Source organism: Solanum pennellii, chromosome 2, assembly GCF_001406875.1.
Source record: "Solanum pennellii chromosome 2, SPENNV200".
Classification (NCBI taxonomy): Eukaryota; Viridiplantae; Streptophyta; class Magnoliopsida; order Solanales; family Solanaceae; genus Solanum; species Solanum pennellii.
This window is the reverse complement of record NC_028638.1, coordinates 33813777-33834505: the sequence shown is the minus strand read 5'-3', so window position 1 is coordinate 33834505 and position 20729 is coordinate 33813777. Positions and strand designations below refer to the sequence as shown.

At 35.7% G+C, this 20729-nt stretch overlaps 1 protein-coding gene across 3 annotated transcripts; it reads left to right on the top strand.

Annotated features, from left to right (window-relative positions):
* Nucleotides 1-1974: 1974 nt before the first annotated feature.
* LOC107010252 (cell division control protein 48) lies at nt 1975-18490 on the top strand. 3 transcript variants are annotated; one of them, XM_015209497.2, is made up of 15 exons: nt 1975-2190; nt 3482-3606; nt 4124-4288; nt 4434-4564; nt 4719-4863; nt 4991-5238; nt 7490-7614; nt 14444-14487; nt 15694-15825; nt 16182-16259; nt 16728-16810; nt 16892-17014; nt 17508-17568; nt 17665-17844; nt 18231-18490. In XM_015209497.2, exons 1-14 carry the CDS (start codon nt 2094-2096, stop codon nt 17830-17832), a joined length of 1725 nt encoding a protein of 574 aa, XP_015064983.1. In that variant the 5' UTR covers nt 1975-2093; the 3' UTR covers nt 17833-17844; nt 18231-18490. The 3 variants fall into 3 exon arrangements, with proteins under 3 accessions (XP_015064983.1, XP_015064981.1, XP_027770527.1); XM_015209495.2 differs by having other exon boundaries at nt 18218-18490; XM_027914726.1 differs by lacking the exon at nt 3482-3606 and having other exon boundaries at nt 2054-2190; nt 18218-18490.
* The last annotated feature ends 2239 nt before the right edge of the window (nt 18491-20729 follow it).

Below are 20729 nucleotides of genomic sequence, written 5' to 3'. Positions count from 1 at the left end.
ATTTGAGTGCAGTGCCACTTTTTGATACCTCGAATTATGTCCTACATTTTTAATATTGGTGTAAGACGAACACGAGGGCAATAACTTTTGTGTAACTAGAATCTATGAAAAAACTTGAATATGGTGTCACTTGTGATAAACTCAAACGATACATGTAAATGTGTTTATTTGGATTGCTTTTGTCAATTGTTGTATATGATTCTCGCTTTTCCTTTTCTCAGTATACACTGAAATGCGAAATGAATGAATTTAGGATAAGTATATTCTTTTTTCTTTTTTGTTGTATTTTATTCCTTATTTCTCTTTTTTGTACTTCATTTCAAAGTCAAGCTAATCCAAGTGAGCCTGAACTCGTCTGACCTTCTGCTTTTGCTCATTGCACTTGTTTTGTGTGATTATTTAGTTTCCATATCACTCTATATCTTTATTGAAGTCATGAAAGTCCTACATGCATCATTCATAAATCAGGATATCAGTATGTATAATGATGAAAGCTTCTGCTCAAGCTTGTACTTTAAACTTAAATGAGGAGTTGGGGCTGGTTAATATTCCTCTCGAACAAAACTTGCACTTTGACGTGAATCAAAGTGATACAATTTCATTTGTTTTCAAGTTTTAACTAAAAAATTTGGCCTTCTGGAAATTTGTCCAAAACTTTTGCTATGTTTTTATAGCAGTAGTTGGAGCTGGAGTTCTTGGCCTTCCTTACATTTTCAAGAAACACAGGATGGGTCATGGGTTCTCTCATGATTTTATCGGTAGCCTTCCTTACTATTGTATTGTATGATGCATCTAGTCTAGACGTAAGCTAGAATCTCATTACAAAGTTGTCAAGATTTTCATCTTTATGGATCGGGTATGTAGATGTTGATGCTAGATTTTTCTTTTCTAAACTTAATTTTCATCAATTATTTGATTTTCTTAGTCAATATTCTAGCACGCTTGTTCAATTATTCAAAATCCCAAAATCTTGTTTCATGTAGTCATTTTTAGCATTTCTTGTTGTCTTTTATGAGCTTACAAGTTTTTTCGTTTTAATTTATTCTAATGTTACTAGGTAAGAAGATTACATTTGAAACCAAAATAGATCCCGTTAAACACTTCGTATTCAAGTTTTAAATGGTAATAAATATGGTAATTGCATGAAATAGATAACATAATAATTCAAGGATAAAATTGGGAAAAAAAGTTTTTTGTATTGTTCTAAACCAAACACAAGATTAGGTCAGAAGCAGTGAACCCAACACGTGATAAAAACTAATTCTTGTATTGTTAATTCTTGCATTGCTAATTCTTACATTACTAATCCAATGCATTACCAATCTTTGTACCAGACGACCCCTATAGAGTGTAGAAAAAAAGTACCAAACAAGGTACTAGTAATACACAAGACTAATGCAACATTGTTTTTCTAATACACTCTCTACCAAACAATCCTAAAATTTCTAGATATTAATAATGCAAAGAGATTAATGCATGCATTAGCATTTTTACAGACACAATTACTCCTCGAAATTCCTTTTACATTTGTCACCATAATTGCATAGGAATAGGATATTCTTGTAATAATTTTTTTATACAATATATGTTAAGTGTTAACACACCAAATCGAATAATGAATAAAAATATTTTTTTTATTTAAACTAATGTAAGCATAATTAATATAACATTACTAATTACACTATTTTAAAAACAATTTTAGTACACTCTACCAAACGACCCTACTACATTGTTACTAAAATCTATTTTATACCAATTAACATTATTTCTTCAAGTCCATTTCTCATGCGATAATTAAATTACCAATTTTTTCATGTATTCATCAAGTAGGAGAAAAATAATATTTCCTCTTCTTTTTTTTTCAACTTCTCAAATTTTATTCAACTTATTTATTTGTCAAAAAATTATTACTCATTTATCTTGCAATTTGGTAATTTCATAATAATATATATGTATATTTTGTTTACTTGGACAAAATACCCCCACGAAAAATGGAAAGGAGGCCGACTGAACCGCTGAGAATTTTCTTGTATTATATACAGAGTCGCCAGAAGTAAAAGCTCTTCCATTCCCACGGAGATTGCACTTCAATTATGGCATCAATAAGGCGCCTTGCAAGAGCTCTTCACTCTCATTACAGAACCCTAGCTTCTCCTTCCCTTCATCAATCTACTAACCTTCCGCACAATGGTATGCTCTTTGAATTCTGCTTGCGCATTTTGTTCACATATAGGCTGTAGTTTGGATTAATCTGCTTGAATTAGTTTTAGCTAATCCGTTACCACAATTTTGCGGAATCTGGGTGAGTACACATGTGACCCATGTATTTGGGACGGACTCTGTTTAATTACAACATAGGCTTAACTGTTAACTGCCCAGTTCCTCTGTTTTTTTAAATTTATTGATAATAAGAACTGCCTGATTACTTATTGGAAGTTAAGTTTGATAAGCTATGACTCTGTAAATTGTGAGTGTGGTAGATTGTGATAGCTGTAATCCTGTTGAATTTTGATCCTAAACCCTAAACCCTAGACCTAAGGTTGTTAGGGATGGGGCATTTCAAATATGATTCTAGTGATTATCTCTTTCCTCTCATTGTTCTTCATGCTAAAAGCAAAGAACATGGACATGTAAAGATGATTCGTTAGTGGTTGTAAGTATGGATGTAAGAACATCACATTTGAACCCAAGATGGTTACATGGGCAAGTGTGAAATTCAATAGGTTGATCAAAATTGAATCTGAAGGAAGGAGGAAAATAAGAAAAATTCCTATGGACCTAATGATGCAAAGAGATGCTTTAAAACTATTTCGCATGGTCATACTACAACTCTTATGGATAATGAGATATGACTAGCATGTCCAGTGGCAATTCACGAATGTGACATAACTGAGGTAACCACCTTCGAGTTGGGCTCATCATATGTTTTGTACCTTCTTTCTGATGAATTTTAGCTTGTAATTCGCAATTACATTAGCATCATTTTGTACTATGCTGACCGTGAGATACTGGAGATTATGATAGACCTTAAGTGAAGTGTCAAGAATGGAGAACACTATAACTACAAGAGGTGTAGTTAGTATAAGGATAAGTGTGAAATTTGGAAAATCTCTAGTTTTAGAAAATCCCTATCTGTCTTAAAAGATATATTGAGTATTGCAACGAAGTGAACCCAATTAGAATGGAATGGACATGGAGAATTCATATCCCCGAACTCAACTAGTTTGCAATGAGGTGTAGTTATAATTATAGTAAGTAGCTACTTGGCCTACATCTTAGGTCTGCAGAGCATTGCTTGGGAATATTTACATATTATTATTTGTACTGCAAATCTTTTCTACTTTCTTTGTTGAGTGGTCAGAGTTTACTGTAATCTCTTTATTCAGGAAGAAATGGAATATAGTGAGGCTTGGGGAAATCTCCGGTCTGTTTTAAAGTGCTACCGAGATCTGCAGATTTTGAAAAAGAATTTGTGTTACAGGAATTTTTGGGTGTAAACAACGTACATATTTTTCAAGATCAGTACCTTCAACTACTTTTCCTGCCATTTTAGCTGGACTGCTTGGAGTTGGAGTCCTGAATGTAGCTTATGCAGATTCTGATGAGGTCAGCATGTGTTATTGATGTTAAATTTTGTCCATAGGTGCTTATATTTCCGGGAAGGGGAGCCTTGGAGCTATGGTAAAGTTGTCTCCACGTGACCTATAGCTCACGCGTTTGAGCTGTGGAAGCAGCCACTAATGCAAGCATTAGGATAGGTCCTTGGGGTGCAGCACTTACCAGACCCTGCTAACGCTGTATGCTTTGTGCACTGGGATGCCCTTTTAGGTGTTTATATTGTCATGACGTGTCACTCTGTATTTATTATTAATCAAGCATACCTCTCAAATGTCATGTAAGCTTACATAGGTACACATGATAATCCTTTTTAATGCTGGAAATGTGCTAGTTACTAATAAGATATTTGGTGTTCTAAGTTGACAAAATAATAAAAATTTGAAAACCAGTACTGATTTAATTAATGCTGGAAATGTGCTAGTTACTAATAAGATATTTGGTGTTCTAAGTTGACAAAATAATAAAAATTTGAGAACCAGTACTGATTTAACGTGCTCTTCTATAGGCTGGTGCGGAAGTTCCGCCTTTTGATTCCCTTCCAATTCCAAGCTACAATCCCCTTGAAGAAACAGCAAAAAGGGAGAGACTCAGATTGGAAAACTTTCTCAAGAGCAAAGGAGTGAAGTATGGTTCTTACCCTCGTTTTACTGTTGCCGTAAAGGGTCAAAAGGTTATTCTCTTGCTTTTCCTTCTAGATGGTAGAAGCTTAAGTTTTGTTTGCTTTGAGCTGTTGGCACTTTCTTTAAAAGCTCTAACTTTACTTTATGAGAGGAATAGATTGATTGAGGAATATGTTTGGGTTTTCATTCTAGCAGGTCACTATCAAGTTCCAAATTCCTCCTACATGTGAAATTCCGCTACTAATTGCAACCCTTGTTTCACGACTCGGAGTAAAACTTGAAGATCCTAGTGCAGCATCAAATATGTTGTTACGAGCTTGGGACAGGTTAGTTGAGCACTGCTTTGACGATGTCTGATCATTTTGCACCAATATTATAGTTCATGTCATTTGGAAAATTTAACATGTGTTCATAGCCTATCTTGTTTGCTTCTGTTATTGATGTCCATAGTCTCCTTAAAGTTTTTTCTGTCCATTGCAGTGGGGTTGCCTGGAAACTGGCACTTAGCCGCCCCCAAATGAAAAATGGAACTGCAGGGGAGCAAGCTGGAAGAAGGGATACAAATCCTCTTGACGAAGATTTATGCATTGTCATATTTCGTCCACTCATTAACGCCGACAAAGCTGTACATTTCCTGTAACTTTTGAACCATCATTTTGTTGGAATCACTTGATTACTGTGCTTCCTTTGGCTTGCAAACTACAACCCACCAAATATTGGAAAATAATGAGAGTTTCTGCAATTATGGGCAGGAAATTGAGTTTATGAAGCCCGTGACCTTTACTGATGAGGAGCTTGATGCTTTGGCATATGTGCTACAATTTGCAGGACAACAAAAATCATTGGACTTAAGATCAAAAGGAGTTCCTTCTGCAGATAAAACAGTTACTACTCTAGAGTCTATGGGAGTAAAAATCTTTGGCATTAATGTGTCCACTAGTGGTAATCCAAATGCTAATATTGCCTGGGAAAATATTGCTGGATATAATCAACAGAAACGGTAACTGGCTCTGCTTTGAATCATCACATCTGTGCATTTTTTACAAACCCTGCTTCAAGAAAAAGCAATTATCTTGTTCTCCATTAACCTAATTTTGAACTGGAGAAAAATATGGGATTTTGGATTAGTCTTTCTTTTCCTGAAAGGTAGATAATATGTATTATGTAGACAATTGAGATGCGTCTTGCTATATAGCTTTATGGTTGGTTGGGGTGAAAAGATGAAGGGTGAGACGGAAGTAAGTAAAAGAGGAAAATTTGTTTCGTTTTCTGAAGAAGTTGGATTTCGTTTTCTGAAGAAGTTGGAAGAATTGATGTAAAAAAAAGAGCACTAACAAAATGTTACACCCAAAAGATTACACTAAGAGAAGAGAGGAAAAAATGACTGCTTATACAAACAATTTTATGAACTGTAGGAGTGTTTCAGCTTTATTTACCCATTCAAATCTTCAGCAGAAAGATACCAGCATAATGCACTCAAATTTTACTTTCATTACAGAGGTCTGTCATCTTCAAAACATATTATGTTTTGTTCTTACCATAGAAAACACCAACTGCAAGCAGGAATTGTATCCAAAGTCTCCTTTTAACTTCTTGTTCAAACTTCTTTGTTGAAGCACAAAAGAAAACAGTTTCCAAATTTTAGAGGTGACAGGACAATGCAACGACAACTGATTACTGGATTCAGCTTCTTCTCCACACAAATGAAATTTGTTGACCAACTGTATACCCCTTCTTTGTAAATTATCTTGTGTCAGACATTTCAATACCAGCCACATATAACACAACCTGAAATGAAGAAAGTGAACTGAAAAAATCTGAGATTCTCTACATTTTCTGGTCATTGGAGTTCTCCTGAACCTAATGTTTTTTTTTTGAAACTGGTAATGTTTCTCCTGAACCTAATGTTCAACTGGTTATTTTCCCAGCTTTGTGCTAAAGCCTAACATGAGGTTGGCAATCTGTGAGATTGTAGATGAAGGGAATTCTTTGAGAGGGGAATGACCTAGCCAGTTGTCTTCCAGAAGGAGATTCTTCTTCCGTTTCCTAATTTAAAACCAATACTCTAGGAGAAGCTAGGCCTTAGTGCTCTGATGCTTTTCCATACTCAATTCCCTGTGGTTTTTCCATGTGTTCCAAAAGAGAAATATTGTTATTTCCCTTGATTGATGAGGGAAAGACCATTTAGGTGGCAGTTGTCCATGGAACTCTTTATGATCTTTGTAATTTTTCTTCTAGAAGTTCTTCAAAACAGTCTTTCTGATGAAGTGGTTTCACGGTGTTTTTTCTAGAAAAGGTCTTCTTCCACCCACAATCAATAAAAATATTCAATTAAACTATGACTATCCAAAACATTTTCTCTTTGCACAAACGTTTCTCCTACATACTTTTCCACAAAATTCCCAGAAGTTGTCCGTACGGCTACTTAATTTCCCCTGCCTTAAGACCTTGCCATAACCCGTTTTTTTGATGAGTAGCAACATGATCCAAAATAACGAATAGGAATTAAAACTCATGGGATAGAACATCTTAAATGATGAGGCTAGAATGCTTGCACAATCTTCAACTCAAGTAATAGCCAAACATTAGATGGATTTTCATGTAGACCATTGGTGATGATCCCAAGTTCGTTATATCAAAATACTAATAACGTGATTATCAAGCTTACTTTTTCTTTCTTTAAGTTGTAATTAATTTTGAAATATGTGTTCCTAAATCTAGAGCAGGAATTGTTTCTCTATCATGTTTGAGGCTGTATCAATCTAGATATTGTTGCCTAGATCATTTACTTCACCCTGAAACCATTTATGGTACTGCACATCCATTGTTTGTTAGGATTGATTGGATGACCAATTAATGAAAAATTTGTAGTAACTTGAGTGTAGTTGTTTCATTATAGTATATCTGAAATCATGCAAGAGTCCAATTGACATTGACTTCAACAATAGTATACACACGAACAAGGGTTGTGGTGGAGTGGTAAATACTCCTTCATTCTTAACCAAGAGGTCTCAAGTTTGAGTCCTCTCGGATACAGAGTTGTCCTTGTTAGGGAGTGCTTTGCCCCCAATGTGGGACTTTCCGGCGGGAATTCAGATTTTGTCGGGCTCCAATATGGGTAACGGACATCGGATGGGAAACTTAAAATTTTAAAAAATAATAGTATATACTTTATACGTACAAGTTTACTGGTGAATGGTATATCTTCACTGTCTTGAAGTGATCATTGTCTTTGATTTTCTAATGTCTAGGGAAATCGAAGATACAATACTGCTAGCTTTGCAAAGTCCTGAAGTATATGATGATATTGCTCGTGGGACTCGACGTAAATTTGAGACGAACCGGCCCCGGGCAGTCTTATTTGAAGGTCCACCAGGTTTGACCCCCCTATGCCTGAATGTTGAAGGCTTATTTCTATTCAGTGTGGAATCACTCATTCAAAGTCATATATTGTGCCGATGCTCTTGTATATATATTTGTATTTATGTAATCTACCTGTTGTAATTATGATGCTCAAATTTTACTTGTTCGTTATATTTACTTGATGCTTTTGATCATGCTAACCGTATCTTTGTGTACTAGTGTTGTTTAATTTTCTCTGTTTTAATTCAATTTACTTGGGATGCCATATTTGAGTTCCGATGTTTTTATCCTCGTTATTAAATTTCTTGAAATCTAACTATGTAGCCTATTGATGCATACAGGAGGATAGAAAGATAGATAGATCTATTGAGCCTTCTAAAAACTTTCTTTTCTAGTCTGCTTTGTCTATTATTTAAAATTGAAGCAAAGAAGGATGGTTATACTAAGTTGTTGGAGAGAAAGACGAGGAGGAAGTGTATAAGGTGATGAAGGAGGCAAAGTTAGCGTTTACGACGACAAAAATGGCAAGCTTTCGGATGTTAGTACGTTGAACAGGGACAAAGGGAAAGATAAGAAGTTGTACATGCTCGTTAAGGCGAGAGAGAGAGGGGGTCGAGTCCCGGAGGCTGGATCTAGTGGCGTGCATCAAAGACGAAGAAGGCAAAGTGTTGCTTGAAGAGACACACATTAGTTGAATATGGTGCATACTTCCATAAACCGTTGAACGAAGAAGGGACAAAACCATTGTGCTAGGTGATTTGGAGCACTTCGTAAAGACGTTGGGATTTTCGCTACTGTAGGTGTATTAAGATTGAGGAAGTTAAGGGTGCTATTCGTAAGATGAGTAGGGGAAGAGCGACCAGACCAAATGAGATTCCGATGGAGTTTTGGAAGAGCATAGAGAGGAAAAGTGTGGAGTCGCTTGGTTGTTTAGGTTGTTTAATGTTTTTGTAAGACGACAAAAATGCTCAAAGAATGGAGGTGGAGTACAATGATTCCGTTGTACAAGAACAAAGGTGATATCCAAAACAACAATAATTACAGGGTTATCAAACTGCAACGACACTTTGAAAGTTTAGGAGAAAGACTATTAGGATTCCTAGAGAATCAATTCACAGGAAAATCTAAATCAATTGACTTCGACTTTCCCTTGCCTTTGTTCAAAATCCTAGATCGATCTATTTTTATTTATAACTTCAGTTCTTCGAAAGGAAACTGAAACCTTATAGTTCAATGGAAAGGAGAACTTTGATCTGTTGCTTTTTTTTTTTTTGAAATATGGCTTAATGATTTATTCCTAAAACCCCTTTAAATAGGAGTCTTATACATCAATAGGAAATCTAATTAACCTAAATTCTGTTCCAAAATAATAACTATAACTTTATCTAATCCTTATGAAACTATGAAACATAAATCCTATTCTAGAATAATAAATAAAACTATTAAAATATAATTAAATACTTAATTTAATGGCTTTCAACTCATCCACAACAGAGACGGAAGGGGTATATCCATTTCTGAGAACCAACTCAAATTTATGTCGAGGCGATCAACAAGAGAAGTCATTCATCTTGGAAGGAGAATGGTGGTGAAATATAGAGAAAGGAAGAGGGACTTACATACGAAGGAAGAGAAACTTACATATGGTGTTCATTAACCTTAGAAAGCATACAACAAAGTCCCTAGTGAAGTCCTTTAGGGATAGGTGAAGGCTAGAGGTCTATCGGTGGCTTATATTAGGGAGATGAAGGAGATGTAAGATGGTGCCAAAAGTTGGGTAAGGACAATAGGATGGGACTTAGAGCACCTCCCAATTGAGATGGAGTTGCATTAGGGATCAACGCTTAGCCCGTTTTATTTGCCTTTGTGATAGATGAGTTGACGTGGCATATTTAGGTGAGGTGTCATGGTGTATATTATCTGTAGATGACATAGTGCTAATTGATGAGACTTGCGACAAAGTTAATGTTAGGTTGGAGGAGCGGAGACAAATTATGGAGTTTAATTGGTTCAGGTTGAAAAGGACTAAAACATAATATTTGGAGTGCAAGTTCAGTTATGCAATACTTGAGGCATGCGTGGAAGTAAGGGATACACTAGCTAACCCAAAGAGAGAATTTTTAGTATCTTGGATTTTTCATTCAAGAAAATGGAGAGATTGACGATGATGTCACACACTGTAGTGGTGCATGGTGGATGAAATGGAGGCTTGCCTCTAGAGACTCATGTTCAAAAGATGCAAGTTATGAAAATGAGGATGCTGAGATGTATGTGTGAGCATACAAGGAGAGATAATTCAGGACAAGGTGGGAATGACTTTCGTGGTGGACAAGATGAGGGAAACAAGGTTGAGATGGTTTGGCATATGAAAAGGAGATACACAGATGTCCTAGTGAAGAAGTGGGATATAGTGGGTACGAATTACGAAGAGAGGTAGAGGTAGGCCAAAGAAGTATCGGGGAGATGATTAGACAAAGCATTACACAACTTCAGCTTACCGAAGACATGACCTTAGATAGGGGTATGGAGGTTGTGGATTAGGGTAGAAGGTTAGTAGGTAGTGGAGCGTTGTCTTGCTTCTCAATGGGATTAGGCTTGATTGTGTTATATAATTCTGTGTAGTGATTTTTTCTTTCTGTAATTTTGGTCTTCACTACTCGATCGAAAAATGATAGATTCAATTGATAAGTAAATAGAAAATAAAAATTAGATACAACATAATGGATACAACAAGATATAATCAAATTGAGCTCGGAATTTGGGGTTAATTTCAAAGGATGTGAGGAGAGGGCGAAGGAATTATTGATGAAAATTGACTGTAATAAGCGAGAAAGTAAGGGGAAACAGAGTGAACAACCTACATACAAGAAGAAAGGGCAATTGGAACTAAAGAACCTGCAACTAGATTCTAAGTTTCACAGAAATGGCTCTAGAAGTAAAGGGGTATATTTGTCCATCATGAATCAATGAATTTAAACATTGTTTCCTGGAACGTGAGGGGACTGCATTTTGGGAAGAAAAGGTGTATGATCAGGAATATGTTAAGTATCTGGAAAGCAGATGTTGTGTGTTTTCAAGAAACAAAACTGGAGGGGGAGATTGCAAACATAGTTAAAGAAATTTGGGGTAGTAGATGGGCAAAAACCAGGATTTTAAATGGAACCTAACAGGAGTTTACGCCCCAAAGTTGAAAGGGAAGAAACTTGGTGGGAAGTGGGGGCAGCTAGAGGTCTATTTACAGGTCCTTGGGTCTTATGCGGGGATTTGAATACAGTGAGATATCCCTCTGAGAAGTTCAACTGCAGTAGAATCAGCAGGTCAATGACAGATTTTTAGAGTTCTTTGAAGACATGGAATTAATGGACTTGGACTTAGTAGGGGGAGAGTTCACATGGATGAAAGGTGAAAGACATTCCACAGCAGCAAGACTAGACAAGACTAGACAAGTTCATGATCTCTGAAGATTGGGATACAAAATTCAGGAATATCAAGCTGTCTACTCTGCAGAGAATTGTCTCTGATCATTCCGCATTGATGCTGCAATGTGGAGAATGGGGGTCAACCAAATCATATTTCAAGTTTGAAAATTGGTGGCTGACTACAGAAGGTTTCAATGACAGAGTAAAGGGATGGTTGGGGTCTTTTCATTTCCAAGGAGAACCAGATTTTGTACCGGTAGCAAAGCTGAGGGCATTGAAAGAAAAGTTGAAAGAGTGGAGTAAGACCAGTCAGGGGAAAATCTGAAACAACGAAAGCAACTTGTACTCAATCAATTGGCAGAAATTGAAATGATACAGGATCAAAGAATTTTGGAGGAAGGGGAGATAGTTTCCATATTAGCTTTACTACTGAGTTGGAAGAAATAGTCAAAAATGAAGAAACAGCATGGAGACAGAGATCTAGGGCAGTTTGGCTCAGACAGGGGACAAGAACACCAATTTCTTCCACAAGGTAGCAAATTCACACAGAAAAGTCAACACTATTGATAAAATCAAAGTCATGGAAGAGTTACTAACTGAACCTGCTGAAATTCAAAGAGAGATCACTGAGTACTATGAGAATCTATACTCTGAAACTGAGGATTGGAGGCCAGAATTGGAAATGAGGGAGTGTCCTATGATTGATGAAAATGACAACAAACAACTGATGGCCCCTTTTGAAGCTCAAGAATTATAGAATGCATCAAAGCATGTGCGGGGGATAAAGCCCCTGGACCGGATGGCTTTTCAATGACTTTTTTTAGACAGTGTTGGGATATCATCAAAAAGGAATTGGTTGCAGCAGTTCAAAACTTCTATGTGAAGGAGTGTTTGGGAAGAGTATAAATGCTAAGTTACCAGTTTCAAAAAAAAAAAAAAAGAAGTATAAATGCTACTTTTGTGACTTTGATACCTAAGAAGATAGGGGCAGAAGAACTTAATGACTTCAGACCAATAAGTTGAGTGGGGGGAGTTTACAAGATAATTGCAAAACTTTTAGATGAAAGACTAAAGAAGGTGATGTATAAGCTTGTGAACAAGCAACAAATGGCCTTTATCAAGAGCAGGCAGATCATGGATGTAGTGTTGATAGCCAATGAATGTGTTGATTCCAGGAAAAAGGACAAACAACCCGGAATCCTATGCCAGCTGGATATCCAAAAGGCATATGATCCCCTGAATTTGGAACTTTTTGATGAAGATGATGCAGGGGATGGGTTTTGGTCAAAGATGGTTAAAGTGGATCAGACATTGCATAAGCTCAGTGAAATTCTCTATTCTGATCAATAGAAACCCATGTGGTTTTTTCCCATCAACCAGGGGTTTGAGACAAGGGGACCTTTTATCTCCTTTTCTTTTTATCTTGGCTAAGGAAGGGTTGAGCAACCTATTCCAGACTGCAAGAGCAAATGGTTGGATCAGAGTTTCCAAGTGGGGGAGAATTCGAGAAACAATCTAGAGATCACTCACCTACAGTATGCAGATGACACTTTAGTATTCTGTGGAGCTGTAAGGAAGCACATGCTAATTTTGAGAGTCATTTTAAATATTTTTGAGGCTGTGTCAGGTTTGCACATAAACTGGAACAAGAGTTCCATTTATCCTGTAAACACAGTACCAAATATTGAGGACTTAGCTTACAAGCTTGGAGGAAAAGTAGGTGAACTACCAACAACCTACTTGGGAATGCCTTTGGGGGTCTAAGAGCAAATCAAGTGGAACATGGAGTGGTGTAATTGAAAAGTGCGAAAGGAAGCTCGTGAATGGGAAGTGTCAATATCTATCCTTAGGTGGCAGACTAACTCTAGTCAACAGTGTCCTGGATGCCTTGCCATCATACATGATGTCTATATTTCCCTATACCAGCCAAAGTAACCAAGAGGTTAGATGCAATTAGGAGGAACTTTCTATGGAAAGGCAGTGAAGATAAGAAGAAGTATCATTTGGTCAAATGGGAGGAGTTGCTAGTTAGCAAGAGAGGGGGTGGACTCAACATCATAGATCTGAGTATGCAGAATAAGAGCTTGATGATGAAATGGTTGTGAAAATTTGCCTCACCAGAAGCATCTCTATGGAAGGAAGTAGTAACAACAAAATATGGCATGGAAGACAAGTGGATGACAGAAGGGGTGACCAGCCCTTATGATTGTAGTGTGTGGAGATCAATCAGGAACTTATGGCTACTGGTCAAAGATACTAATCTAACAGAAGAGCAAGATAGACTGATATGGGAAGGAGAAAGGAAGGGAGAGTTCACTGTAAGATCTGCATATCGAGAATTAAGACCCATTGAAGAGCAACAAGCAGGATGGCCTTGGAGGATGATCTGGAGAACAAAATCCCATACAAGGTGAATTCTTTTACATGGCTTTTGGCAAACGAGGAAGTCTTAACACATGAAAACTTGAACAAGAGGAAACACAACCTTTGCTCTAGATGTTATTTATGCGAAGAACAGGCGGAGACAGTCAACCATCTCTTTTTACACTGCAAATGGACAGATCAATTATGGTAGATGTTCATTCACAAAAGGAAGATCAAGTGGACAAAACCAGGGAGAATCACACAAGTTCTAAAATGCTGGAACAGTGATGGAAATGCAGGAAAAGAGGAGGAGAGATGGAGGATTGTCCCAGCATGCATCTAGTGGACAATTTGGAATGAAAGGAATCAAAGATGTTTTGAAGGAAAGAACAACAATATTCAGAAGATAAAGATAAACTGCCTAGGTCTATTATTTTTGGTGTAAGCAAGTAGTAATAGAAAATTCTGAAGATGTATTCAATGTTATTTACTGGCTGTAACTAGAAGATATTAGGGCTGATGTAAGTATAAATTTTTGGAGGGGAACTACACTTTGATGTAGTATACCTGTGGATATATAGAAGCAAATGTTACCTTTCTCAAAAAAAAGTAAACAAAATAATGCAAATGCAAGAGGTGATGAAAGTGGGTGGTATGGAATTGGTGTGGGTACGGTGAAGGGTAGGGGTAAACAGGAGTAAGGTTTGGAGTAAACTATCTAGATTTACTAATTTCAAGCAAAAAAGACAGATTCAGTGCATATTATATGTTTATTTCAAATTAAATGCTTTTCTTGAGGGAGTACTGAAGTTGTTAATATTGTCTAGTACTTGTAGCTAGAAGAGATACATAATGTGTGCTACCTTCAGGACTAAAATTGTTGCATGGCCTCATGTCCTGTCTCTTGACTATTTATTTCTGATTTGCTTGGGCCCTTATGCAAAAAAAAGAAATGAATATTTTATTTCATTTAGGAGATTCGGAGGGTGGTTTTGTTCCTGTACTATCCACCTCTGCAGAGGAGTTAATAATGCTTGTTGAGCTATGTACTTTTTTCAGGAACTGGAAAGACATCTTGTGCACGTGTTATAGCTAATCAAGCGGTATGCCAGTTCTCTCTTTTATAGCTTTCATGATTCATCCCAACATTTTGTTGGTTTGTCCTATTGTTTTTGGTCATCCTTTATATGCAGGCTAATCATAAAGAGCACAATGACTCTATAATTATATTATGCATATTGGTCTTCGATCACTATTTTCTTTCTGAAGATGTTATAACTAAGAACCCTTAATTCACAAGAAATTACTGATTTTATGTCCTGATCTGAAATCGTTTGTCTGCTACAATAAACCTATCTTATGAAGTGAACCAAGCACATAATACAGATATTGTAAATAAGTATCAGAATAAGCATGGATTGCTCATCGAAAAAGAAGTATATAGAATAAGCATGGATCCAGTTTGTGGAAAGAAAATGCAAGCTTATGCATCAGGTCATTGAATAAATTTCAATTAATAAAGCAAAAAGAAGCTCGGTTCTATGACTGGAGATAAACTAGTGCTGCAGATATCACTTTCCTGAAACCCAAGTCCAATCTTTTGCATCCTATCAAACTTTGCTCTACTGTGCACCACAAATATCATCTCCATCCATTTATCCCAAAAAGTTTTTATAAAAGCTCATCTGCATCAAAGGAGGTCATATTTTACTCCATATACATTTCACTTTAAAATGCAAGTGTTTGACCATCTGTACAGAGTGAATATCTAAGTAATTAAAGGATTCATAATCGATTTTACTGGAGCTTGCAGGTATTTGTAGAGTGCAACCAGGATGAATGTAAGAGCTTGGATATAGACAGAGATTGTAGGGAAATTGGTTGAGACCTTAGTGGGGTCACGGAAGCATGCCAGTTTGTAGGAAGTTAGTACTTGTATTATTTTATGTCTACTTGATAAGGTCCAATCTTTATTACATTCAGGAAAAGTTTTGAGTTCACTTGCATCCCTGAATCTTGAATATGACGGTGCATATCTAAATGAAACTTCAGTGGTGTGAATGTCCCTTACCTGGTCTGATGTCCTTTATGTGCTTCAATTAAGATATTCACCCACCCATTCCAAAAAGCAGGAAATCTTGTAACCGTACAGACAATGTGGCGTTTTGGCAAGGTTCATCGGTGTTTAGGAATTTTTACGTTAGTCTATTCGAAGTATTATTTTCCACTTTGCCCTGTGCAGCAGCAGTAGTTTTGACGTATTTTGCAATATTATGATTGGTTGATGAGCTTATCTACTGCTATTGCAGGGTGTCCCATTGTTATATGTGCCTTTGGAAATTATTATGTCAAAGTATTATGGTGAAAGTGAACGTTTGTTAGGGAAGGTGTTCTCACTTGCCAATGATATCCCAGATGGTGCTATAGTTTTCCTTGATGAGGTAATCCTTGATGACTGCAGTGACATAATTCTTCTTTTTCAGTTCTCTATACCTATCAAAATTGTCTTTCAACAAATCCACCATCCTTGTATCACTTTCTTTTTGATGACTGTGGTATCCGGGCCAACTCTCCTGCACCTTGACTAATTCCATGGGATACCTGCCACCTCCCACTAGCAACAAGTGTTAGATAACTTTGTCCACCAATGCTACAGATGGGAAGAAATCACCTAGTGTTTTATCTTTGCTGGGATTTAGACCTGAGTCCTCATGGCTCTCAACCCATTTCATTATCCACTAGGCCACATCCTTTGATGCTATCCTTGTATCACTGTTTTGAACCACACATATGGCAGGTTGATTCTTTTGCTACTGCTCGTGATGGCGAAACACATGAAGCAACACGCAGACTTTTATCAGTGCTATTACGACAGGTACTGTTGGAAATCCTAAATTGTTTAATCACTAGCATTAATATATGTGAATGTGAAACAATGTTCAGACATAGTCTAGTACCCTTTGGGAATCTTTTAGTATATCGTAATTTCCTCAAGAGAATTTTGAGTACAGTATTGTATAATACATCGGGGTTGTTACTCGAGCCGCTCTGTGGAAACAATTGCATCTCCTAGCTTTATTATGGTATATATTTGACTCTAATTCTCCCTGTATTGTTAAAGACTCGTTGGGAAAGATAAAAGGCAAGATTAACCCTTCCACACGCAGGAAGCAAGCAATAACTTCTCAGAGGTTTTCTTGGAGGATTTGGCTTGAAAAAATTATGCTTATTTTGGTTTTATATTCATTTAGAAAGTGTATCTACTTCTACTATTTATATATATGATGAGTGATGACATTAGCAGTATTCATATGGTGGCTTATTAAAAATTTACTTGGTGCAGATTGATGGATTTGAGCAGGAGAAGAAAGTAGTGGTAGTGGCTGCTACTAATAGAAAGCAAGACCTTGATCCTGCTTTAATTAGGTAAATGAGGTTTTAGATGTCCAAATGATACCTTCTGAAACTTTGGCTCTCCCTGATTCATCATTTTCCTGTTGATTCCAGCCGATTTGATTCCATGATTACATTCCCCCTACCTGATCAACAGACTCGTCAGGAAATAGCCGCACAGTATGCAAAGCATTTGACAGACTCTGAATTATCTGAATTTGCAAGAGCCACGGAAGGGTTAGCATTTATTGTTAAACTGACTCTTAAACAAATTAAAGTGCTTAATTTTTGGTATCCTCAACTTCAGCAGATGAGTTGGGGGATGTGATTGAGAGCTATTGTGGGTTTCCAGTTTTAGATGTTTTTATTAGATAATATTTTCCCTATTATTTGTTACTTCTATTTTCTCACTTGGTATCCATGTAATAGATAGTACTTCTCTGTCCACAATTTGTGTCATACTTCTACTTTTTGTCTGCACAAAAGAATGTCTTACTTCCTTATTTAGAAACAATTTAGTTTTAAACTTTCTATCTTAAACTTAAATGAGATGATTTATGCCCACATAAATGTCTATGGCTTGCTTTAGACAATGAGTTTTACAAGTCTCTTTTTTTTAAAAAAAATAAATAAATATGTGCCTAGTCAAATATTGTTACATAAATGGGGACAGAGAATACTCGTTAACATGTGAGAGTTATGCTGACCACTCTTGCGTTACTAACTACAGATTGTCTGGGCGGGACATGAGGGATGTATGTCAGCAAGCGGAACGACATTGGGCATCAAAGGTGTGACTTATATATTTAAACTAGATTTGTTCTGCTTCTTCTCTTGACAGGATATTGACACCCCCTTTTTACTCTCTCTCTGTCTGGATGTTACAGATCATTCGTGGTCAAGCTCCTAAACATGAAGGTAGTGGTGGCTCGCTTCCCCCTCTCCAAGATTACATTGGAAGTGCAAGGAACAGGCAAAGAGCTCTGTTTGATATTGAAATTCAGAAGCGAAGCATGAATCCCACTGCAAAGAAGCCTCTGTTTGATTTTGCATAATATCATCATTGGGTATGTCATCTCTTGTAGTACATATAAAATCTATACTCACATCTGTCGTGATTAGTCACCATTGGGTATGATACATTTATTCAGACCATGTTTTACCTATATGCCATTTGTGTATGATGTCTGCAAGAAAACGATTTGTTCAGTACCATATCCCATAATTTGTTCATTGGTCTATATTTTTGTCATTGGTGTTGAACCAGTTTTTATATAGGAAATTAGCCTGAATTGACCTGAAGTTTTTAGTTGAAGTAGCTCTTGTTCATTTTATTCGGAAGTTAGCTTTGATTGCAAAGACACACACCTCTTTTTCTTTCTAAAGTTGATGTTTGCTTTGGCTTTCTGAATTGACGAATTTAAATTGACGAATGAGCAGATTCTCGTCTCAGGAAGCCAGAACTCCTGCGGAAAACATTAACAGAAGTTGTCTGCGTAGCATGAAGACCATATACAGATGGGTGTAAGTAAGTGGTAGGTAATTGTGGAATCAATATTATTATTCTCAAATCATATCATGCAGTCAAATCCCAAAAACAGTAGGGAGATGGCTCAAAAGTAACAGGTATCCAAAAACAGTATTATTCAGACACTGTCAAGAAAAATAAATGGTCTACAAGAGAAATAAATGTTGCAATTGTTCAACAAAAAAGGTTACTGGCTTGTTATTTCAAATTTGACAATAAGAAATCAAAACGAACTACTAGCAAAAAGCATGGTCGAATGCCTCCCGAAGGAAATTCCAGATGCCTCCCTATCAGAGATTTGATGGTGGGTAAGCAAGCACTGAAAGCACAATATGATTTGAGGGTACAATCACTTCCTCTTTAGGTCTCCAAACAAAACAAGAGACCACATTGCAAGAGGGAAGTGGTTATGGAAATCCCACCAGCAGAGGCGTATCTAGGATTTCGGCTAGATGGGTGCACAATTATGAAAAATATATTCTAAGTATAAATTTGATCGATTTGACTTTTAGGTTCTTAATATGAACCATAAAATTTTAAAAATTATAGGTTCAAAATATATAGTACTACTAGTTTTAAAATTTTAATACACGCGTTTGATTTAATTATACAAGGCTAATTATTTAAGGAACTTTTAATGTAACATGCTTGAAAATTTTGAAAGATTAAAAGAAAAAAACAAAAACAAAATTAGTTGAAACGAAAATATGATTTATAACCACTTGGAGAGGTGTTATTCGAAAAAACAAGTGCAGTCAATCATCATTATTTTATGTATAACTTACATAAATCACATAGTGTAACATCTAAATTAAATTTTACTCCTATTCTTTTCTATTTTACAAAAATTCTTAAAAAATTGTAGCATCTGGACACATATATTCAAATACATAAATTTGAATACAGTGCGCTTAAAAAGGAACATAAATGTATCAATTCCATGAATCATGCAAAAGAAATTGATAACAATCAATTCAAATCCGTAACAAATTAAGAGAATTCAAAAGTCAATTTTTTTCTCCTCCAGCTATTCCAAATCATAACAATTCAAAATACATGATGAATATATCGACTTTTGTTGAGATATTTAAGAATTCGGGTGAGCAACCTAAGTTATGAACAATGTCATAGTGATGGAATAGTTGTTGGACAAACGATTTATTTTGTGAATTTTAAATCAGTCATTACACTTGAATTGAATCTCAAATTCATTATTGATGCTACATCCGGCGATCTATCAATCCCCATTAGTCGTTGTTCAAAACAACACGAGAAGATTTATCAATAATGGTTCAACTTTGTTGATTCTGGTAATTTTTTTTATGTCTTTGTTCAAATAAGAGCAAAAAAAAAAAAAAAATTTTGAATCCTAAAATTGTTAATTTGGTAAAGGTGGAGATGGGTGTCTTACCCGTGGTGGAGATGTCACCAAGTTATTTTCCATGTTCAATCTGCCTCAATCAGAACTCAAGCAAGTTTTTCTATCTATTCATGTTTGTCATTGTTTGAAGAGTTCAAACACTTTAATCTGACTCGAAAATATCAAAAAATGATATTTCATTTAATGTATCATTGACTTATTTAATGTTTGCAGGTTGTTGCATCGTCTGAATTTATCATTTTTGTATGAATCTGAAAGATACATTGTTAATTTTAAGCAGAAATATATAATTGTGGGGAACTCCAACTAGACGAATATTTTATACACACAATTGCTATTTTTCAGAGCAACAACATTACAGATACGCATCTCCGCTACATGCGATTTTTTTTTTGTGTGTGTGTTTTAATAAGTATCTTTTGTTTTTTTGAATTTGTACATGAATATATAAGTCATGATACATTAATGGTTATAACTTGATACATTACTTTTTAGAAAAATAAATTCAAATTAATATATTGAAGTGTCAACTTTGAGTATATTTATGCTTGATTATGATATAACCATACTGTTAAATTATAAATTTTGTAAATCTTGTACGATGTTTATATAATGTATGTTTTTTAAAATCTTTTTAATAATAATGTATCTGATTTATCATGATTGTAAACAACGATGTTAACTGTAATTTATGTTAAAGTATCACATATAAAAAGAAAGATAAAATAATATATTTGATACATTAATTTCTGTAATTGAAAATACACATTGCAGTGGTTCAATATCAAGTGTTGATAAATTGTGTTTTACTTAAATGTATGAAGTTATTTTGTATCAAATAATTTTTAAGTTGTCCTATTTTATATTGTGTACCACAAGCACTATAATTACAACCAAAATTTTAAAAAAAAATATACATACTTAGATTAAAACTAGAACGTAAACATACATACATACATACATACATACATACATACATATATATATATATATATATGTGTGTGTATATATATATATGTGTGTGTGTGTGTGTGTGTGTGTGT